Genomic DNA, 24,200 nt, shown 5'->3' on the forward strand with positions numbered 1-24,200 from the left:
CGAGCGCCGTTCTCTTAACAGAGAACCTACCCACAGCTGCTAGCGCCTGCCTGAGCTCATGGGACACGTGCAGACCTAGTCCTGCTGACTGAGTTTGCCTGAGGTGTGGGGTGAAAAAGGCTGAGGAGGGGAATGGGGGTCTCCGGGTTCTGACCCTATTGGTTAGGAAATGGGAATCTTTCATTTTGGAGAAAAGGCACGGGGTCCTCAGAGGATGAAGGTGACGGAACCACCCAGCTGTGAGGGAGTGTTCCTGGAGCAGTTTCTCCCTCAGCTGCAACCTTGCCGCCCTCACACCTAAACAGAGCATTTCTACCATCACACAGGCCTTGTCGCGTTCATCCGTACTCCCCCCCCCCCCCCCCCCCCCCGTCCAGGCCCTTGAAACGTCAGATACGTAAATAAGCAAATCAATCAAAGAAACCTGAGAAGACTCAACGCCAGAGAGTTGGCCCAACAGGCCACTTGCATGAGGTGTGGCCACGTGGCCTGTGACCCAAGGCAGGTGAAGGATGACCTAGGAAGTCCTCACTTGGACACAGCATGCAGACAGAGGTGTGTGGGGAGCTGCGGGTCAGCATTCCAAGAGGGATTTTAGTGGGCCAGCTGTACTCTGCCATTTTGATAATCACAGAAATTAGGGGAGGAAATGAGATGCTTGGTCATCCAGCCCATCGCCTGCCTGTTCTGAACGCGTCTCTGGGGCATGTTCGGAACACTTCGGTGGCACTGCCGGTTGACGTGCTTTTTCACGGCTACAGAAAATTGGGGGTCAGTTCACGCTTGCTCCTTTGCTCCCCTCTCCTCCAAAGGTCATAATCCAGATTCTGCTCTGCTCATTTGCGAACTACTTCTTGCAAGCGGAAAGTGTTATTATGAAGAAAAATGTCGTGGGTTTTTCTTCTTGTTGTTGTTTAAACACTGCTTCGCTGGGATCGTCTAGGGCACGCAACAGCAACAAAATAGGAATCTCAAACGAGTACACATCAGGTGTTTTCTGCTGCTCATGCTCCAAGCGCAACACAGGTCAGTAGGGGGGGACTGTGTTTATCACGACTGAAGTCCTGGACTGAGGAAGACAGTTCCACATGTTCTTCTCACGGTCACCAGAGGAAAGAGACAGGAACAAAGCACATTGCACATGGGCTTTGAAAGTGTCGTCATGGAAGTGACACCATCACTTCTGCTCTCATTTCACTGGCATGTCGCCTGGCCATATACTCACCATGTGGTCTCCCCATGTGCCTGGAAGGGGGGAGAACCAGAAATATTTTGTGCGGCAAGAATGATTGCCACAGGGAAGAAATCTACTGCAAATGCTAAATGGCCAACCTCATTCTCAAAGGCCACTTGACAATTAGAACATGACCTCATGAAAGTGGACAAATACCTCTAGCATACCGTCAATCAACGATAGAGAGTCCCTACTACGCCAAGACTTGAAGTGACAAAAGAAACAAAGTCACTCAATGATGGTAGTTACATTCAAAACAGGGAGACAGGCAAAGAAAAAGCACATTAATAAACCATATGGCAACAGTGTTGCAAAACAAATATACAAGACAGGTTGTAGGCGTGCTTGTGTGTGTGTGTGTGTGTGTGTGTGTGTGTGTGTGTGTGTGTGTGTGATGGGCCAGGGCATTACTGATCCCCAAGCAGAGTGGAAAAGACATCCACATGGACGGGTGACCTGCTTTGGGATGTTGTACACCCATGTGGATGAGGAGAGAATTCACACAGGGGAAGCAACCCTATGGCAGGTGTGCAGGTGGGGTGAGGAAGGTTTCCACACCGGTGCCAGGAGGGGAGGCATGAGATGCTGGATCCCCCAGCGAGGAAACAACAGCATCCACGCAGGGGAGGGGACAATGGTAGAAAACGGAGATCGGTCACATTCAGAGGGATGGATCAGCAAGTAAATTAAGAACCACCTGAGCCGGGTTCTTCGCTTTCAGAGAAGTGATGTTCAAATGTGGAACCTCCAATTTCTGAATGAAATCCGTGTGTTGGACAGGAATCGGAGACTCTTGGGATACACTCACATCTTTGACAGATGGACAGATGATGGATGGATGGATAGATTTGTGTGTGTGTGTGTGTTCCACACATATTCCCTAGCTTGTCCGTTGAGAATGTGTGGGAACACAGGCACCAGCGGTAAGCACACCCAGCTCCCAGATCTTGGCTTCTAAGTACCAATATCCACTAAAAGGAACCAGAGCCTTGGAGAAAGTGCTGGGGAAGAAAAAGTACAAGAGTCTGCAACATCTTTTTGTGCAAGAACGTGCTCAAAGAATGACAGAAACATGTTCTAAAAGAAAAGAATCTGAAACCAAACTGAAGGAGCTCCCTCTGACCAAACTGAAGATGATTTGAGCATCTAAGTAACTAATGGTAGTAATGGATTATAACCCAATGAATAAAGTAGGAAACCAGGAGTCCACACAAGTAGAGACTAACAGTTCGGTGATAAGCGGGATACTTACATGGTCTCAAAGCTCCTCCCCATCAAATCCCTCTTACTTCCAAAGCAGAAAAAAGCAACTACATGGACAAGTCTGGCAGACAGCACCGTAATGTGACAATCAGAACGACATTGTCAATGAGAAGAAGAAATTCAATTGTGTGATGCAGGGCAGAAACGCTCCTGGAATAACCCTGGTGAAGATGTGTAACCTGAATCCAATCGTGAGGAAGGATCAGACAAACCCAAAGTGAGGGACACGCGACAAAATAAAGCACTGGCCTGTCGACCACAAAAGTGTGCAGGCTGCAAAGAGCCAGCCACAGAGTCAAGAGACATTCTGGACCAACGGCATCTGAAGGGACATGGTGACAGGATGCAACACAGGCTTTTGACCTGGAACCTCTTGTTATAGAGGACATTATGGGGACCGCTGGTGACACTTGAACAGGATGGCAGTAATGCATCAGTATTAATTTCCTGACTTTTACGGTTCTATGATAGCCACACAGAAGAATTTCCTCATTTGTAAGAAATAAACACTAACGTGTTTGGGGATAAGGGGGCATACTCTCAAATGACTCAGGAAAAAGAATTCAGCACTGTATGTACAACTTGTTAAAATTTTTATTGCTTCAACAGAACAAAAAAAAATTCGAGGGGACACTAAAAAGAAAAGATATTAATGACATATATTTTTTTTTTAATTTTTTTTTTCAACGTTTATTTATTTTTGGGACAGAGAGAGACAGAGCATGAACGGGGGAGGGGCAGAGAGAGAGGGAGACACAGAATCGGAAACAGGGTCCAGGCTCCGAGCCATCAGCCCAGAGCCCGACGCGGGGCTCGAACTCACGGACCGTGAGATCGTGACCTGGCTGAAGTCGGACGCTTAACCGACTGCGCCACCCAGGCGCCCCAATGATATATATATTAAGAGAACAAGAAAGTTGCAGAGCTGAATGGTACGGTCCTATTTTTTTTTTTTTTTAAATGAATGCATACACAAATGTCTGCGATGTTAACAGTGATCATCTCTGGGCAGTAAGATTAGGTCTAGAATTCTTGTTGTTCCTCTGAACCACCTGAAATTCGCTACCACGAGCAGGTGTTCCCTCTGTGCAGAGCTAGTGCTGCAGGAAGCGATGGGCTTAGTTGTTCTCGGTGCTTGTCTGGGTTCTCCCAGCACCTCAATTCTTCAGCAACCGCCTCGCAGAGCTCGTGGCTTCGCACAGGCAGCAGGAGGAGGCCAGAGGGGGAGTCTCCACATCTGGAAGTGCTCCAGGTACCCCCCCAGGGGAAGCCCCTGAACGCGTAACCTCACAATTAGTAAAGTGCTGTGGGCACCACCAGCATTAGTCCCCGGCAGCCCAGAGCGACATTCTTGGCTCCCCTCAGAGCAATTGAAGGCTTGTACACATTGAACAAGAATCTCCAGTGCCTGGGGAGCCAGGAGGTTGGGTGCTCTCTCGGGGCCTCCCTTCAGCCTGTTCCCCACGGCTGAAGGCGGAGAACTGCTAAAGAGCTTCCCCTCCCCTCCTACCGCTCCCCCTGAGAGGCCTGGGGAGAAAGGCATTGGGCTGCTGTCCCCAGGCTGCAGCCCCAGCCTTGCACCCTGCTGCCCACACATCACACTCCACCAGCACCAAGAGGCTTTGGCAAGTTTGTAACGATTCTGACCCAAAATGTGGAGCAGATATTTTTATGATTTTTATTTTTTTTAATTTAATATTTTTGAGAGAGAGAGAGAGAGAGAGAGAGCGCGCGCGCGCGCGCGCATAAGGGGGGGAGGGGCAGAGAGAGAGGGAGACACGGAATCCGAAGCAGGCTCCAGGCTCCGAGCTGTCAGCACAGAGCCCGACCCGGGGCTCAAACCCACAGACCGTGAGAACGTGACCTGAGCGGAGGTTGGATGCTTAACCGAGTGAGCCACCCAGGCGCCCCTATTTTTATGAATTTTAAATAAAAAGATGGGTGAAAGCAGAGTTCTTGTTTGGCTGAATGATGGCAATATTCGAAAAGTCACTCCAGGGCATCTCTAAAATCTAACAGGTCACTGGAGTCACCCGGAGAAACTGATAATCGGGACAGATTTGTGGGCTCCAACCCCTATCCCACGGACCCCAATAAATCAGAGACGCTAGTGGGGTCCGCAGGAAGCCCTAGAATAGTTTGCTGGGGTTTTTAGGGGTTTGTTTGGCTGGTTTTGGTTTTTTGTTTTTTCACGAGGCTCCACGCCCAGCATGGAGCCCAACACGGAGCTCGAACTCACGACACTAATGTCAAGACCTGAACGGAGATCAAGAGGCGATGCTCAACCGACTGAGCCATCCAGGTGCCCTGACCTTTCTGTTTTTACCCATCACCTGCAGCATCGTCTGAAAATTTGTTAAGCAAACAGGCATTAATTGGATAATTCAGGGAACACGAGGGAAAATGAAGCCGCCATTAAAATTACAGAGAGCAGACTCTTTAGGTTGGGAATTTAAAAAGCAACTTCTCACTTTGAGACTCCCCCATTTGGGGCAAACTTAGTGGCTGCATCTAAAAGACAATGCTTACGTGGATCCTGAGAAACTTAACAGAAACCCATGGGGAGGGGGAGGAAAAAAGAAAAAAAAAAAAAAGAGGTTAGAGTGGGAGAGAGCCAAAGCATAAGAGACTCTTAAAAACTGAGAACAGGGGCGCCTGGATGGCGCAGTCGGTTAAGCGTCCGACTTCAGCCAGGTCACGATCTCGCGGTCCGTGAGTTCGAGCCCCGCGTCGGGCTCTGGGCTGATGGCTCAGAGCCTGGAGCCTGTTTCCGATTCTGTGTCTCCCTCTCTCTCTGCCCCTCCCCCGTTCATGCTCTGTCTCTCTCTGTCCCAAAAATAAATAAACGTTGAAAAAAAAAATTAAAAAAAAAAAAAAAAAACTGAGAACAAACTGAGGGTTGATGGGGGGTGGGAGGGAGGGGAGGGTGGGTGATGGGCATTGAAGAGGGCATCTTTTGGGATGAGCACTGGGTGTTGTATGGAAACCAATTTGACAATAAATTTCGTATATTAAAAATAATAATAATAATAAAATAAAAGACAATGACTGGGGCGCCTGGGGGGCTCAGTCAGTTAAGCACCTGGCTTCAGCTCAGGTCATGATCTCACGGTTTGTGAGTTCGAGCCCTGCGTCGGGCTCGGTGCTGACAGCTCAGAGTCTGGAGCCTGCTTCAGATTCTGTGTCTCCCTCTCTCTCTGCCCCTCCCTTGCTCACGCTCTGTGCTGTCTCTCTCTCAAAGATAAGTAAACGTTAAAAAAAATTTTTTTAAGACAATGAGCAATGATTTGTCAGACCTTCTAAATTACAGTCTTAAGAACAATCTTCACATTAGCATGGTGCTTTGTGGTTTGTAAAGCCCCAGGATGTATTTTCATTTAACTACTCAAAAGGTATTAGAGAAACAACTAGCAGCAGAATCCCCTGTGGTGTTGGTCAAAAATGCAGATTTCCAGAGCCCTCCTCACTAAGGCTTAATGAATCAGGAATTTTGAGGGTAGGGGAAGACATTACAATATTTTTAAAAAGAATCCCAAGGGCCTCTTGCAACAAGGTTCAAAAACACCTGAAGGGCATTCTAACCCTCTTAAGTAGGCAAGGCAGACAGGACCGGTCACATGCCCAAGGTCACTGCATCCCTCTTTCCAAGAGCCTGCAAAGCCACAGGGAAAAATAATTCCTCGTGGATGGGCTGGAGGCAGGTCCCAGAAAACCTTCCTGGCACTCTTCAGCTTCATCAGCAACAGAAATGACAGGAGACCAGACACCTACCAAGGGAGGTAAGGAAGTGGATTCCCTCCAAGCCAGCATGAGCCAGACTCTTCTAGAAGTTGCGTTCCCCTGGGAAGCCTTTTAGTTGCACCATGGGAACTATTTCTGAAAGCAGGGCTCTCCACAGGGACTAACACTTCATCATTTCTGTTCTGTGAGCCCAGACTCTGGCAGGAGGAAGGGGCGCGTGTGCACATAGTAGGAAGCACGGCGGGAGTCCCAAAGCTCAGAACCGGGTCAGGAAGTCGGAGAGATGGGCGCACAGTCACGTGAATTGTGTCCAGACCGCCCGCACACCCAGCCTCGCTCCACGGGCTGGGCACACGCCAGCGGCGGGAGAAGATTTTGACAATGAGAACACACTCCTTCTCTCCTCTTCTCTTCTTTCCCTCCTGCACCTGTCAAGCAGGTTGTTCACTGTTTCCTCACCTCCTTAAGAGAAGTAGGTGGCAGAAAACAAATAGACTGGGGCGCCTGGGTGGCGCAGTCGGTTAAGCCTCCGACTTCAGCTCAGGTCATGATTTCGCGATCCGTGAGTTCGAGCCCCGCGTCGGGCTCGGTGCCGACAGCTCGGAGCCCGGAGCCTGCGGCCGATTCTGTGTCTCCCTTTCTCTCTGCCCCTCCCCCATGCACACTCTATCTCTCTCTCTCAAAAAATAAACATTCTTTTAAGAATTTTAATTAAAAAAAAAAAAAAAATAGACCATAAGACCCTGGGCCACCTCAGCCAAATCAACACGGCCCTCGGGCCAAGTAGGCCTCTCCCCACCCACAAGCCATAAGGCCCTGAACTATTACCCAAATCCACGGCCAATGAGCTGAGCAAGAAAAAAATGAGAAATTTTCTACTAGCCACTCTAAACTGGGGGGAGGGGAGTTCTTGGAGGCAGAAATAAAGTTGAGTTATAGAAGATTTTCAAAGATTTTTGTTTTCCTTGCAAACCTAAATTTATAGATTCGTATTTAACCTGCGACACTTTCAAGGAAGCCTCGGGCTTATCGGCTCACAAGAGGAAGGCTGGTTCTGGGTGTCAGTGGGGATTTCCCATGGGCTACAGTGGACCAGAGACCTGAGTTCCAAACTGACAGGTAAGCACGGACGGGTACCGGGTCATCTAACCCAGACGCTGTGGTTTGTAGGCCTGATGCCCTGACTTCTCAGAACCAAAGACAGTCGTTAGAAATAAGATATGATGGACGGATTCAGGAAAGAAAGCCGCTTCCTCCTCTCCAGGCTACCACTAACCAGGTACTCTCATGCAAATTCAGTAGAGGACCTCCTCGTTAAAGAGATTTTCATGTGTCAGAAGATTGTTGTAATGTGCTTATTTTGTTAGAATAACAGGATAGAAGTGGCACACTCCTGAGATAGTGCAGTGTACAACTCCCACAACTGTACAGGGCACCTCTGTATCATTCTTCATTTTAACCAAGGTCTGACTCTGAAAGTACATTATGGTGAAAGCAGTAATGAGGTCGCCCAGATCATTTCAAAACACACATGGTTAGTGTTTATGGAGCCTAGCACCACGTTCTGATTTCCAGATTGCAGGATTTCCACCCTGAAAGTGAAGAAGCATTTATAAAGAGGTTTGGAACTTGTAGGAACAATGAAAGAGCAGATTCTAAGTTTACAGAATGTGGGGCACACAGTAGGTACCCAATATGTATGTGATTGTTTAATCAACTTAAAAAAAAATGGAGGGGCACTTGGGTGGCTCAGTTGGCTAAGCATCCGACTTCAGCTTAGGTCATGATCTCTTGGCCCGGGAGTTCGAGCCCCACGTTGGCCTCTGTGCTGACAGCTCAGAGCCTGGAACCTGCTTTGGATTCTGTGTCTCCCTCTCTCTCTGCCCCTCCCCCACTCGCTCTGCCCCTCCCCCTCTCACGCTCTCTCTCTCTCTCTCTCTCTCTCTCTCTCTCCCAAAAATGAATAAATGTTTAAAAAAAAACAAACTTTTTTTTTAAATGGAGGTGTCCAAACTCTGAGAGAAGGTTCTTGCCTTATTTCCTTTCTAACAGACGGGGCCTCTCACTCTCAGAAAGTCACGGATGACTTTGTGATTCTTGCCAACTTCAACTCATGACATTGTGCCAATCTCTGACAGTAAAGGAGGACCTGATATTTTTGCCTTTAATCTTTAACAACCAAGTCAGCCAAAGAAAAGAAAATCTTGCAAAACAGGACTTTTTAAATGGCTTTTGGGCTCCACAGTTCCCTGTACAGATGCTTGTAAAATATTGTCTTGTCTTCTTGGGAGAGGGGACACGGGCAAAGTCCTACATCCCCAGAGACAGACCCCAGGCGCTTCTGGTGCTGCGGCTAAATCTTGAAGCCTCCCGTCCTGAGACTCTGTCCTCAGGCAGGGAGATGGATGTGGCTTCCTTCCAAGCTCAGAAACAGCTTCCCTGAATTACTGAAATGTGGGGCGTTCCTCTCCCTGGAGAGAAGTTACCAGACTCCTTCGACAGCACTTTTTCCTTCCAATCAGGCTGGCCAAGAAATGGAAGGGCAGAATCTAGTACTTTCGGAGCCCGCGGATCACAATGTCACCCTAATGAAGAGAAGCGGGTATCTTTGCCGGTGAGACAGCATTCTTTTACCTGCCGAGAACTGACCTCAGCACTCGGAGAGAAAAAGCAAGAAAAAGAAACAAAACAAAACTTGAACAGAAACCGGAACCAACTTTACTCCTTTTCACTCAGCTGTCATTCATGTTAGATATCAATGAAATTTTAGCATTCTTTTTTCCGAGCTTTTTATTGAATTGGTTTTTATCCCAGTGTATTAGTTCTTTGATGGAATGCTTCTTATGCCAGTAGTTGTTCCATTTTTTTTTTTTTTTTTTTACGTGGGGGGAGGCAGGACACTTTTTCCACTGTGATGTTAACATTGCTAACACTCAAAGGAAAAGCCAAGCTATTTGAGAAGAAACACTCGTGACTGTTTATTTCTAAATAGCTAAGGAGCTTGGAAGGAAAACAGCTTACAAAGGGAGCTGGGTCCATTTGTGTAGACACAGAAAAGGCTCAAAGCCCCCCAGCCCCATCCTGAACGCTGAATTGTGCAGACTGGCCATCGTTCTTGGCCAAATGGGATAACTGCCCGGTCAAAACAGTGGGCTACAGACTATACCACGACAAAACAAAACAAACCACAACACGACAGCAGTGGGGCGTTCCTCTATCACCTCTAATCTGCCAGCACAGGGCCCTTCTTTGGGAGTCCCTCAACCTTCCCCAGGAACAGGCACACCGATGCCCTCTAGGGCTTCCTGGAAAGTCACAGGGTCAAACCACGTTCTCCAGGAAACCCCAGGGGGAAATAAAGACTTCCTTAGTTCGTATAATGTGTTTCTCATCGTAAATACCACCAATTTGTCCTAAAAATTGTTAAGGGAGACTTCTGCCCTTGGATGCATTTTCAATGTACTGAATGGCCTACTAGAAATTACTGTTGTCATTGAGCCTTCTGAGCACATTCTCCCTCTCTCTCTCTGACACACACACACACACACACACACACACACACACACACACCCTTTACTCAACTGAGCAGTGTCCTCTTAGGTCAAATGCCAACTGTACTCAGATAAAGGCATTGCAATCCTGGAGAAGGCTCACTTCAATTACAACGAAAAGCACGATGTAACTACATCTTTATTTCAGGACAAATGCTCACAAAATGAGGAATGTCACTAAGGATTTTCCGTCTTCACGAGACAGCCACTCTCTGTGGGCGACTTACCTTCGTTTGCACGTGAGGGTCTCCCACATCTTGGCTCCAGGTAAAGTCTTCCTGTAGGTCCTTCCTCTGCGCAAACGGGCAGCAATCCCGGGAGCCTTTGCCCCACCCCAGAACAAGAGTCCCATATTCACCCGCATGAAAGCGTCTGGCGAGCTGCCTTCAGCTCACTGCGTTGTGAGTAGGAGGATGACAGGAGCGTTTGTGCTTCCGGGTCACTGCAAGGAACTACCCTGCACCCAGGACGCACCGAGGTTAGGGAATCACCTGAGGACTTCGTTCAGCTGCAGCTGCCTGAGGCCCAGCCCACGAGAGTCTGGTGCAGGTGGCCCTGGGGTGTCCTCCAAAATTGAGCTTCATAAACTCTACTGCGCCTATAAGCCACGGGGCAGGGCAAGAAGGACCTTTTTAAAAATGCACATTCCAACTCGGGAGGTCTGGGGTGAGTCTAAACCCCACCTGGGGCTTCTAACAAGCACCCAGGTGATGTGGATGCCACTGGGCCACAGACCACACTTTGAGTAACAAGGCTTTAAGAAACAGCCGTGGAAGGTCTCACCATTCGGCGTCTGGTACCCGAGCCGGGACCATCAGCATCATCTGAGAGCTTGTTGGAAGGCAGTTTCAGGCCCCACCCCGGACCCACTGTGTCAGAATCGACATTTCTATCAACATTCCCAGATGATTCTTATGTACATTAGTTTGAAAAGCTGACTTAAAAGAACTTCAAGATCAAATTCACAAAGGAGTTGTCTGTGGAGAGGTCGGGGTGGGGAGCGGCAAAAAAAAACACAACACATCTTTTTTATTCTAAGGCATGTGAAACCCATATTAAAGGTAGGCCTGCAATAGACAGGACAGTGAAACCTATTTAATTTTTTTTAATGTTTTTTTAAATTTTTTTCTTTTGTTTTAACGTTTATTTACCTTTGAGATATATAGAGAGGGAGACACACACAGAGTGTGAGTGGGGGAGGGGCAGAGAGGGAGGGAGACACAGAATCCAAAGCAGGTTCCAGACTCGGCACGGGCAGCACAGAGCCTGACGCGGGGCTCAAACCCACAAGCCGCGAGATCGTGACCTGAGCTGAAGTCGGACGCTTAACCGACTGAGCCACCCAAGTGCCCCCAAGAAACCTATTTTAGAAAGCAACTTCTTAAATCCCGCCCCCCCCAAAGAAAACCACTTAGCCCAAGAATTCCACTTAAGCTCCACCTCTCTGAACGTGAACTGTTATCAGATGCTGTCACCTTTCTCTTCTGCTCATCACTTTGCCATGGTCACTAGGTCAACCAACATGAGGACCTTGCTATAACCAGTGGATTACCATTGTTCTGGGGACAGGTGGTTTAAACAGGAAAGGTGGGTTGACAAAGCCAAGTGCTCTCAGTCAGAAGGTGAGATGGAACCACGTTTACACCACTGTGGCTCCTTGTGGGGATTCTGCATCTGATGTTTAGGGAGCTCTGAAAAGGGCAGGTGTCATCACTTCTACAAATCCAGCACCTACCAAAGCGTGTGACGCATTAGAAGGATAACTTCGGGGCACGTGGGTGCCTCAGTCGGTTAAGCGTCCGACTTTGGCTCAGGTTATGATCTCGCGATTTGTAAGTTTGAGCCCCACGTCGGGCTCTGAGCTGACAGCTCAGAGCCTGGAGCCTGCTTCCGATTCTGTGTCTCCCACTCTCTGTCTCTGCCCCTGCCCCGCTCGCACTGTCTCTTCCTCTCTCTCAAAAGTAAATACACATTAAAATAATTTTTTTTAATTAAAAAAAGAAGGATAATCTCAACATTAGTTGAAGAGATTTATTTCAAGATACAAAGCAGGAACTTGCTAAAAGGGAGAGGCCAAAAGAAAAAACACAGCTATTTTGATTTCCAGAAACCAAAAGGAAAGGGGAAAACAGACTTACTTCAAAAACAGAGAAAGAAAGGAAGAAAAGATAGATTTTAATTACATAATCATGTCCCAACAGAATCTGTGGTCGCGGGGAGTACCCGAAAAGAAGCTGGAATCGGTGAGATCCTACACACTAGCTCTTTATTTCCTCCAGTTTTGTTTTCTTGGGATTCTGTTAGGGAGAAAACGCTGGCTGCAGACAATTGCTTGCGTTTGTCGATCAATAGATCAAGGAACAGTCAAAGGAGATCGGGAGGAACGGTGCTGGCATTGATGAATGTGGACAGGGCCAATGCAAATCCTGTGTTCAATTAGCATTTTTGTGGACCGAGCAATTTCTGAAAACTGCTTTCAAGTCATAGGATATGCAGGGAAGCACCTGGTGCCATTTCTGGAAGTACTTCTGATGCCTTCAACCCATCCCACTCGTGCTCAATCTTTGACCCTTCACCATGCCAACAGTAGCATCCGCCTTCTGGCCTACGTGCTTCTTGGCTGTGTTAGGGCTTAAAGCATTAGTAGTAACAGTCAGCCCTTACTTGAGCTTCCTGACAGAGCACCAGGCACTGCACAAGTCTCAGTAAATTCCCACAACGATGTGTTGTTTACAAATGAAATAACGAAAGCTCGGAGAGGTGAGGAAACTTGCCCAAGGTCACACAGCTGGTAAGTGAAAGTTGTAGAATTCCATCCAATGTCTGTCCAAAATCTATGCTCCCTGGACTAAATCATTCTGTCCCTTCTGTTCCCTCACTTCAATCTTACCTTTCCAGCCATGATGTCTGGGTAGCTCTAATTAGCTAGACCCACTTTGGAATAAGAACCTAAGGCTTTCATTCTGACCACACTAATCAGACGTCTGATCTCCCCACTGGGGCTTCTGCCTGTTACAGGTGCCTTCCCACACTTGATGGCCACAGCTTCAGTGCCTTTTTTTTTTTTAATTTTTTTAATGTTTACTTATTTGTGAGAGAGAGAAAGACTGTGAAAAGCGGGGGAGGGGTGGAGAGAGAGAGAGAGCAAAATCCGAAGCAGACTCCAGGCTCTGAGCTGTTAGCACACAGCCCAATGCGGGGCTCGAACCCATGAACCGCAAGATCATGACCTCGGCTGAAGTGGGATGCTTAACCAACTGAGCCACCCAGGTGCCCCTGTGTGCCTTTTTATATTAATTCTTTCTGGGAGGTTTTGAATGGATTTTGCATTCCGAAATATCTACACTGGAGCTTAGGAATTACAGTCAAGCCCTTTGCCGATGTTCTCTTCTGTTCAGAAAACTCAAGAAAAATCAGAGCAAGCCCCAAAGGACAGCCGCAAGCATGTTGATAAAGACACTTATACGTTGGTCTATTTTGTTTAAGCGCCACCTTTTCTCTGGTCCATCACAGGCGTCCATTACTAATGCAAATACCCTTGAGCCATTTTGCCAAAACAATGACTAACAGCATATTTATTCATTTATTCAAGTGTAAACCAGTCCGTTGCAAGGTATAGACGCAAGCCCTGAATACAGAGAGCCAGGGGGAAGGTTATGTTAGAGCAGGTGTATTTCCGAGGATGCCACACGTCCCCAGATGGAAGTCCCCTGTGCAGTATTGTGTTCTTACACAGCACAGTCACAAAGGAGGAAAGCTTCTGACTGGAAGCCAGCTGAAGAGTAACTTGCCAAGCAAAACACGGAGGATCCAACGCCAACATCTCCAGTTAATTCTTCTTGAGGAAGGAGGAGAGTCTCCCTGGGATGAATGAATGTTTTGACTGGGTGATTAATCACAATTATGCTGGAAAACCTGCCCGTGTGTTTTCTCTCACAGGGTCCTCGAACACCTTCCTCGCTGCCACCGTCTACAAAAGGGGCCCTTTTAATTGCTTTAATTGAGAAAAGACCAGGAAATGGAGCCAGAGCTCCAGATGAGACATCTATAATAATAGTCCCTCCGCAAAAGACACCGTAATATTCCATCTGTCTCTTAGTGTTGTGAAAGGGGCGGAACTTTCCCCCAAGTCTTCCCGTTGAGTGGTCTTCAGCCTCCTCACCACGCACTCACTCACTGAGCACTCTAACGAGATTTTAGCAAATTTTCTCAACTTGACTACCTAACGGTAAGTCCATTCCGAAAGAAGAGTTTACTAAGTCCAATGATTCTCTTTTGGCAGGCTGACAACTCCTGGATTTGACTGGATTAAACCCAGGAAAGACTTCCTATGCCAATTCAGAGGACACTCCCCCCAGATTCAGAAAGCTTTTCTTAAAAACTCCCATGGGGCGCCTGGGTGGCGCAGTCGGTTAAGCGTCCGACTTCAGCCAGGTCACGATCTCGCGGTCCGTGAGTTCGAGCCCCGCGTCAGGCTCTGGGCTGATGGCTCAGAGCCTGGAGCCTGTTTCCGATTCTGTGTCTCCCTCTCTCTCTGCCCCTCCCCCGTTCATGCTCTGTCTCTCTCTGTCCCAAAAATAAATGTTGAAAAAAAAAAAAAAAAAAAAACTCCCAGAAAAGGGGTGCCTGGGTGGCTCAGTCGGTTGAGCGTCCGACTTCGGCTCAGGTCATGATCTCACGGTCTGTGAGTTCGAGCCCCACGTCGGGCTCTGTGCTGACAGCTCGGAGCCTGCTGCGGATTCTGTGTCTCCCTCTGTCTCTGACCCTCCCCTCCTCATGCTTTGTGTCTCTCTGTCTCTCAATAATAAATGAACGTTAAAAAAAAAAAAAAAAAAAAACTCCCAGAAAAAGAAATGATAGGGGGGAAGGAAAGAAGGGTTGGTGAGAAAGAGGAAGTAAACCACATAGAATACATATTTCCCGAGCCAAAAGGACAAAACAATTCGGCTAACGTATATTAACCTTTATTCTATGACAGAGACATAAGTAATTTTGTGAGTTCATATGACCTGTACAAAAGACAAAATAAGATATTGCACTAAGTTTAGATATGGGATATTTTGATGTAATATTAGCTAAACAGATAAATATATACAATTTAAGGAATTAAGGCAAAACCAGATGATACTTCCAAACACAACAGAAGGCTTGAAAAATAGGTATAATTAAAAACAGGGGCATCCCATCTCCAGTTAATAAAGTGGTCAGGTCTAAGGGAAAAAAATCCCTCAGGTTTTTAATAAAGTGGTTATTATCAATCATGGTAATTCAAGCTGAGCAAGAAAGTATAAGATTTCCCAGGGAAGAGGACGATCTGGTGGAGGTTCTGGGGGCTGAGCACTTAGAACTCGGGGAAGCAACTTTTTTCCTCGTCAGATTTATGATCTATTCTTCCTATTAGAAAATATAATTTGGAAAATATGACTCTTTCACATATATAATTAAAATACAACTATGAAGCATTCTTTTTTGTTAAGGGAAGTCATGTTGGTGATCTCACAGGGTAAATTTGCGGGCAAGCCATTCGTTACCCTATTGGTAGAGAAGACACAAAGCCAGTCACTGAAAAAAGCAATTCCCAGTTACCTTAAGAGAACAAAAGAGACGAGTTCCAAAGGAATAAAAACAAGTGTAATCAATATATCAACACAGCATACAATTCTTTGGCAGTATCATACTAACCGTTGATTGCAGTCAGAACTTGAGAGTTTTCTAATTCTTAAGACCCGGTCGCCAGTCTTTTAGAAACAAAGAAAGAAAACGCCACATCTGCAACGAATTCAGTGATTCCAGGAAATTAAATTCAGAATGAACCTTGCAGACAGCTGTTAAACTGTTAACACTTGAGCACAGATAGGTATTGTCTGCTGTGAGTCCCCATCCAAGTATACTGAAACACACACACACACACAAATCATCTGCGAGACTGTGTATCAGTTCGGACAGGCCTAGGATCCTTAAAGAGAATCCATATTCACCCATGAGAAACCAATAAAAGACGTCAATCCGATGATGAGGAAGTGATCTTCCAACAACGCAGGGGTGGGCCTCCCCTCCCCTGGATCAACATCGCGGAGAGATCAAATCCTATAGGGGAAACACCAGAAAGCCAGAGAACGTGGAATACTGCCAGCCTCCAACCAAGTTACCTTTCTCCAGTTTTAGGTAAACTTTATCCTCCTTATCCAGGTAGAGGAGCACCCCATTAGTGGCAGCTTCGCGGGTAACATCTTTGTCCCCAGCAAAGGCAGATATTACCGGCTTTCCATTCAACATCAGGTTAACCTACAAGAAGAAAAAAAAAAACCAAATCACTGAAAACATCTGCTGGGGGCTAATGAAAAATGCCTAAGAGGAAAGACCTCATAAACCAGCTGATGTTCAGTAAATTCATCCTGGCTGTGGCAGCTACGCACTTAGTAGGTCCACTGAAATGATTTTTTTTTTTTTTAATTAAAATAACTTTTAACTTCCCCCATAGAAATTTCCTGAGATGCCTACAAAAGGATACCACCCATGGAGAGCGGCCTAGCCTCGCGGAAACTGGCCTCCCTTCAACACGTAACTTAAGCTTGTGGTCTTATTTACTTGTCATATTCAATAAGAACCTTCCGGTAACGAAGCAAGCCTGAGGCTTCCCAGTATATCAGTAAAAAGAAGCCCAGTGTCCTTGGCTCTGATGAACCCAGATACAGCAAGATTCTATCAGCTTCCTTTCAAGTTACTAGTCAGCTGCAACAGGTACAGTGCCACAGTTCATTTAAAATTATGGAATGGGGGGAGGGGGGGCTCTTTTTCTGTTTGCCCTGACAATGTGTATTGAAAAATCGTGATCGGGGAGCCCAAGTGGCTCAGCCGGCTAAGCATCTGACTCTTGATTTCGGCTCAGGTCATGATCTCACAGTTCTTGAGTTCAAGCCCACGTTGGGCTCTGCACTGACAACAGGGAGCCTGCTTGGGATTCTCTCCCTCCCTCTCTCTGCCCCTCTCCTGCTCGCTCTCACTCTCTCTCTCAAAATAAATAAGTAAACGTAAAAACGATAGTGATCGCCACTACCACTGAAGATTTTAATGATGGGTAATTAGCAAAGAATCAATAATTCATAAACTCATCATTATTATCAAATAATAAACTCAAAATGTGTTCACTTTTCTCCCCACTACAATTTTTATTATGCTGTGTTAAATATTACATACATTTCCAAATATTGGGGCTTGGGAAAAGCTTTCCCACGCTAGTAAATTTGTTTACTAAATATTCGTTCCTTTTGTGTTAAAAAAAAAAAAAGCACTTTAATGAAATCTGTGGATGATAAATCCATTCACTAGGATATGTAAAAGTGGGAAAAGAATTTGTAATCTATCATTCACCTGGCGACAGTATACAACACAAACACTGAGTGTATGATAAAAAGAATACTAGAATTCCACAGACATGCATCGGTGCCATTGGGTGTTAGTATATTTGGGTATCATAGGCTAGGCTTTGAGTGTAAGGTCAAGCCCATATCCCGAGAAAGCACAACACAAAATATGTTGCTCACTGTGGAAGTGAAATCTGTAACAATTTCCTAGCATCAGAGTAACTGAGGATAAACTCTTTAAAACATACGCAGAGAACACCCTTTGTAAAAAGTGTATTGAGTAGTTTGCCGCTTCACAGATTTGTTTTCAATGGTTAACTGTATCTCATGCAGTTTAACAATAAAAGCGAATTTGTTTCATGTCATAGATACTTGTAAAGCTCCGCTAGTCTTACAACTTTCTTCAGATTCATTTTTGCATATGGGTTAACTGAAGTCGGGATCTCAGAAAGTGATCTGTGTCACTGAGTTTTTACTAAGCCACGTTTTTTAAGTGGTTGGTTGTTAGGACGGTAATAAATTCAATTGTTTATTTTTCTATATGTTTCTTGTCATAGCCTTAATGGATGCTATAAAGAAGAAAACTGGAAATTAACTGTTTTGAAAATAAACTATAAAGATGGTTGTTTATTTTTACAATGAAAACACATCTTGAGATAAACGCTTAAATACATAACCACTGCCAATAAACACTGTTGCTTGGGGGAAGAGAGGGAACAGGTCAAAACACATACCTGGATTGTTTGGCTCTGGTAGACTTTAATTACATGAAAGCTGAAACTGTAAATTCCTTTTCTTGGTGCTACAAAGACAGACTCCAGGGTGAAAAAATTACCCACATTTACTAGGATCTACAAATAAAAAATAATAAAGAACAGTAAATTATTACAATATTCTCTTCCGTAACTAAGACAAGCTTCCTTCCTTCCTTCCTCCCTCCCTTTCTCTCTCCCTCTTCCTCTCTCTCTCTCTCTTTCTCTCTCCTTCTTTGTTTCACAAGTAGCTTAAGAAACCATACAGAATAAAACACCGTGTTCTACTTCTTTCCTCTTTAGTGACTTGGAAAATAGATTTGTGTAATGGAAAGTTCTTCTGTCTTTTAAATGGTACAGGAAAAAAAAAAATAAAGTAACTGCTTTGCATTCATGCCTCAATTTCCAGCGAGGCCTGATAGCTCTGGAAACATCTAGATAACATGTGAGGGCTTATAAATATTAGCTTTACCTTGAGAGTCAGAGAAAAGGCATCTGCCCTGTATTTATATTCCCATCCTCTACAAGCCTTTGCAATGTCCAGAGATGACGTTTTCAAGACAGCCAATCGGCATCCATGGGCTCTCTGCAGTCATTCCTGGACACATCACACAGAGGCCCGGGCACTCCCTCCACCATGTGACATAATCCATGATACTGAATAGTGCACAGACTGATCTGAATGCCTGGCCCTCCCCTGAGCCTCTGCCAAACCTCTCCCAAGATCCATGGCCATTTTTTCATTGCTGTGCCATCTAGGCCTTAATTACAATATTTTGGCAATGACTCAGCCTTTGCAGGCTGCCAAAAAGTGGAGCATGAATAAAGACAGGCTGTGAAATAGGTGGCCTTCTTCTGTTCCTGCCAGTGTTATCCATTATCCTCTTATCAATCACCTGGTCTCTGCTTAAACTTCAAGGGTCAAAAATGAAAAGTAACATAAGGCGCTGTTTCCGAAGAAAGCAACAATGCGCTTTGTATTCCAAGACATGCAGCCTGTTTCTACCGGTTATGAAATTAACTCTGAATCTCAAGAAGTGACCTCTTTACACCAAATTTGCAAATGTCACATAAGGAAGTCCCTTCCTATGGGAAAGCGAGTGGGAATGTTTGGGGCTGGGAAGTTGTAAAATACTTGGAGTTTAATCTAATTCTCTCCAAGAAATAAATCTATAACTGGCATCCCCCAAAATCAGATGTCCCTACAAAGAGACACTTCTACTGTATCAGTGGCCACCAGCAATGCTATATTCCTGCCAATATTAAGCCTTCTGCATAACTCCCTAAAAATATACTATCCCCTCTAAGCAATGCACCAGAATATAGTAACAGGTCAAGCAGATGCGCCAGGCTCAACCCTTGGCTTAAAACACATGTAATGTGTGTAATTTTATTCTGAGATTTCACTTTCTTCCAAGTAACCATCCGATTTCTTCCTCTGACCTGACGATCAATGAGCTTTCAATAACCAATCACCACTGTGCCACACTCCCCAACAGAGATGTTGCAAAGATTTTTTTCAAGCACATTGAAAATAATTTGAGGTACTTAGTGGGGACTTCCTGAATCAGATACAAGTAGCATAATTCATTAGCAGTAATGGAAATGGCTGATTAGTGTTGACTACACATAAGGCTGGATGTTGACTCTACGTTGTAATTAGAGTATCCAGGCACATAGAGATCCATAACTAAATGTGTCTTGTGGTCTCTACGATGCATGGCTCTCCAAAAAGAAGAACAAACCATTCTCTTCTTCTAACTGACAGAAAGGTCACGGAAAAGAATGCACCGTTCAGCGTATTATACGGTGCCCTGTCCGCAATCGTCCAACATTTAATTAAATGCATTGAAATATAACCCAGGGCTGTGCTAGACTTTATTTCCATCAAGATGGAAAATACTGCACCAAAACCCCAAAGGGACTGCTTAATTCTTTAAAAATTATAGCTATCTGAGAGTAAGCCCCAGAGAAGCATTCTCTGTCTGGCCAGCTAGAGAGTGCATTACTTAGGAACAATTAAGGAAGGAATGGAAATGTCACCTCATCCCTTCCCAGACGCATGTTGCAGCATCATTTAACCTGTGCTCCTACACATGTGACTTCGCATACAACTGTGAACTACACAAGTGCCTGTGGAACTAAAAAGACTCTGGATGCTGTTAGGGTTGAAATTACAACCCCGGAGTCAGTTTTCAGTTTTAGGATTCCTTGCGGAACCTAGGCTGATGCCTGGTGGGGGGGGGGGGGGGGTTCTCATCAGCCAAATCCCAGAGCTCCCGGTGGCTAAACAGAAGCCGCCGATTTCATCAGTTCCTCCCCACCTCCTGCCCTCAACCCCACAGTCTGTCTTTCCCTGGGAATTTGCAATTCTCAGAAAGGACAGGAGCAGAGGCAGGAGCAGCGGTTTCCCAGCGCTTCCCAATGGGAGCTCCCCGCAGCCGCCCTTCCTTCCTCGCCTTCCCTCCACAACTTTTCTCCAAGTACCACAGGAAGGCTTTCGGCTGCAGAGGCGCCTGCAACGTGTGTGTGTGTGTGGGGGGGGGGGGATCCTGCCCGCAGAAAGGTGGGCGAGATCTGACCCACGCCATCGCTGCCCACCCTCTCCGGCCACGTGCGAGATCCCTGCAGAGAATGTGGACCCGCGAAGCTCTCTTTGGGGAGAAGCTTCTTCAGCTGCGGGGAAACCAATCGTTCATCCGGAGACCGCGAGGGTACCGCGGGAACGGCCTCGGCGGCACCTGCAGAGGAGTCTGAGCTGGGGTCGGGGGGTGGGGGTGGGGGGGCGGCAGGCTCTGGCCAAGAGATTGCGAGGTCCGGGGACCAGGCTCCCGCCGGCTCCTACGGACCTGTTGCTGTGAAAACTCGTCCCGAGCTCTGTCTCTCCTTGCCGGGCTCAGCGCTCCCAGCCTCTCTCCCGCTGTCCCAGCCGCCTCCTCCAGAGGCCAGGAGGGAATGCGGGGCGGGGGCGGTGGTGGGAGAGACAGAAGTTTCAGACCCAGGCGCATTTGGAGAGCCGAGTGCCGAAACGATCTCCCACATCCCAGTCAGATCAACTCGAGCCTGAGCAGGCAGCCCCCGGTCCGGGCTGCCGGGAGCTCGCCCCCCGCCCCGCCCCGCCCCGTCCTCCGCCACCATGCAAACACACACCCGGCACCCTGCCTCCCTCGGGGTCTGACCTGATCGAAGTAAATGATGCGCGTCTTGTTGCTCATCTCGGACGGCTCATGGTTGGTGCTCCGCACCGCCGAGAAGGCGACCTTGGAGTTGGCCGCCCGGACCGAGATCCCCAGAGGCGAGGAAGAGGAGCCCTTGGAGTCCGTGGCCGGGTTCGAGTCGCACACCACCAGACACTTGCCCTCCAGCACGATAGGCTCCGTGTCGTTCTGCGCCCAAACGGGCAGCCCCGGCAGGGTGAGGGCAAGCAGCACGGCCGGCACCACGGACAGCGCCCGGCGCCCGGAGCCCATGGTGAGCCGCGTGAGCCAGCCGCAGCCCGCCGGCGCCTCTGCTCGCGCGCTTCGCCTCCTACCCCGGGACCCCGGCGCTCGGGAAGACGCCCGCGGCTAGACCGACAGCGCTGCAGGGACGGCGGCGGCGGCGGCGGCGCGCACACTTCCCCCAATTCTGTGGTTTGAAGTCAAAGTCTCCGCTCGCGCTCTCTCGCTGGCTCTGTTACCTTTGTCCTTTAAGGAGCTCATGCAGAACCCCCTACCCCACCCTCCTCCGCCCAAGAATCAGCCCTACCTGGGGCCCCCGCACCCACCCTGGCTCCTGGACATCTAAAAGTCACCAGCCCCCCACACTCACACCTCAAGGAGGAAAACGGTAATAAATTCTCACCCCAAACCCAAGCACCCCCAGGTGGACGACGGAGCAGGAAAAACAAAGGAGGCTCCAAAACAACGCAAAACAAAACAAAAGCCTCGGGGGCTGGTGGGCGCCGAGCGATGCGGATGTCGGTCCTGGACGCGTCGGGCTTGCGGCACGGAGGAATTACACAGGCAGAAGGTGTTTCCCGGACCGAGAAGAACGCGAGGCTGCGATCATGACCAGGACCCTAGCGACTCCCACTTTCGCCTGGTCAAAAATTCCCCGCACCTCGGCGCCTCTCGGACGTCGGCAGGTAGGCGGCAGCCAGCGGGGTCCCGGGCACGGCGAACACAAATTCGCGGGATCAGCTCCAGGGCGCAGGGCGGCTCGGCGGCGGGGTCCTCTCCCAGCCGCTGCCGCGCGCCCGGAGTCCCTGCGCACAACTTTGTCTGTCCTCGCGCAGCCGGGAGGGCGCCAGGCGGGCACACGCGCGCTATTTATAGGAGCGCGGCGTCCGGCCGGATCGGCCTCCAGCTCACCCCGCGGGCTCCCGGGAAAGGGGGAGAAGGGGGCGGGTGACCCCAGCGAACGGCTCTCGCCCGGCGCTGAACGCACCCCGGAGCAAGCACGGCGCACGGCGCACGCCGCCGCTGTCTGCCAAGGTCCGAGGCCGCCCAGCCGGGGGAGCGCGCGGCGCGGAGAGTGTGTGCCCGGAGAGAGGCGCGCAGAGCCCCGCGCTCGCCCGGCTCCGCGCCTGCTCGCCCCTCCTCGGTCTGGGCGGGCGGAGGGGGCTGCGGCTCTCCTCGCCCCTCCCCGGCGCGGCACTCCGCCGCCGAGCGCTCTCCGAGCCGAGCGCGGGGCTGCCAGCCCGGGGTGCGGAGCCGGGTGCGCGGCGGCGCGCTGCCGGGGACCCAGGGACCCGCCGGCGTCCCGACCGCGGCTGGCCCAGAGCCGGCCCCAATGCGCCCTGGCGCCGGGCGAGCCCTGGGGAGCCTCGGGGCGGACCCAGGCCGGGGGGCGGGGAGGGGGGGGGAGGTTAGACTGGGGGCGCCAGGAGGAGGTGCTGGATGCCTTCGGCTCCGGGAAGAGGAGACTTAGAAGCTGTAGGGGCGCGCGCCTTCCCGCCCACCCCGCGAATCCACCCCAGGCCAGGCCAGAGAAAGAGTGTGAGAGAGTTAACAAGGGAAGAGTAAGTCCTCCGAAACCGGATCCCCACAAAAAGGCCAACTCCACTGCTGAGAACACAGCACCTTTCTCCCCTCCTGATGCGCTGCCCTCCTTCCTGGGCCACCCCACTGCCATCTTGGCCTCTGATTGGCAAGATTTATCTTTCCGCAGCCACCACTGGGAAGGAAGGGCTTGTCTTGGTCTGGCTGTGAGAACTTGGCCAAGTCACTTACCCAATCTGAGAGGGCAGGACTCCACTAGGTAAGGTCCTGTGCTGTTTGTTAGTATTAATCTAAGCTCCAACCTAAAAGGCCTTCTGAAGAATGGCACCACTTCCCCAAGCACTGATGTCCACCCTAAGCCTGGCATGGCTTTCCACATAAACCCTTGCTACGCTGGGTGAATCTCTTCAGGCTCTTAGCACAGTGGGCTGGGGTAGCAGCTGCAATGTCCTCTCATTTGATGCTGTCTTTTGAGAGCAGAGGCAGGATCCAATTTCTGGCTCCTCTTTCTCTCCTGTAGGGATAGGCACCTTCCTTTTCCAGGATATCTGCTTAGGAACTGGGACTTGGGTTGTTCAATTCCAGGCTGGAAAGGGTTTGAGAAGAAAAGGTCCGTTGGCGACAGAATTGTTAAATCCTCAATAAGCTATGTTCCCCACCAACCCCAATATCCTCTCTGTGTCTTTTGCTTCTCTGGGCATCTTCCTTCCTGCAAGAACTCAGATTGAAAGAAACTTTTTCCCTCCTACCTCTCTTCCTCGCCGGGAGTATTTATTCACAGCCACCAGATCCAGCAGATTGACCATAGCAGGGACTCAGTTGATTACGGAATGACTAGATGCTTCCAAATAGAATGTAATTCTTCTTCATTCACCTAATAGTATAAACTGGTATAAAGGAATCTCTCTCGGTAAAATTCAAAGTCACAGCCTCCTAGGTAACTGGAGATGAAAATCTTGGTTCCCTATAAAAGACATCCCACTATTCAGGATGTTGTACAGATGAGGAACACTGCACTTTCTGTTGACTCCTACTAGGAGAAGTGAAATGACATTGTGAATCATAGGTCCTGTCTCCTTTCCCACCACAGCAGACTGAACAGGGGCAGCCTGTGGGTTCTACTGCTGTGGATCCATTTTATACCAGAAGCCCATGACTTGTACATCCTGACTGAGCACATGAGTTGGGGCTACCAAACTTTTTTGGGATCTGAATGAGACGCTGAGATGGCTTCCAGTAAGCACTGGGTCCTGCAGAGGAGAGGTCTGTAATCTCCTGAACTGGCCACGGAAGAGCCACATTCAGGTTGACAC

At 48.5% G+C, this 24,200-nt stretch overlaps 1 protein-coding gene across 2 annotated transcripts in view; it reads right to left on the bottom strand.

The window, feature by feature from the left end:
* Positions 1-22,660, bottom strand: part of CBLN4 (cerebellin 4 precursor) — a 208,743-nt gene extending 186,083 nt beyond the window's left edge. Inside the window, exons 1-3 of one of the 2 annotated variants that reach the window (XM_086702533.1) lie at positions 21,085-22,660; positions 17,888-18,004; positions 15,939-16,074 (exon numbers count right to left, since the gene is read on the bottom strand). In XM_086702533.1, the coding sequence (XP_086558659.1) occupies positions 15,939-16,074; positions 17,888-18,004; positions 21,085-21,375 (544 nt within the window). In that variant the 5' untranslated portion in view covers positions 21,376-22,660. Of the gene's footprint in view, positions 1-14,737; positions 16,075-17,887; positions 18,005-21,084 lie in introns of those variants that run through there. The other variant, XM_086702534.1, reaches the window with a different exon arrangement.
* Positions 22,661-24,200: the final 1,540 nt, after the last annotated feature.

This window comes from Puma concolor, chromosome A3, assembly GCF_028749965.1.
Source record: "Puma concolor isolate L17-30 chromosome A3, mPumCon1.1.hap2, whole genome shotgun sequence".
NCBI lineage: Eukaryota > Metazoa > Chordata > Mammalia > Carnivora > Felidae > Puma > Puma concolor.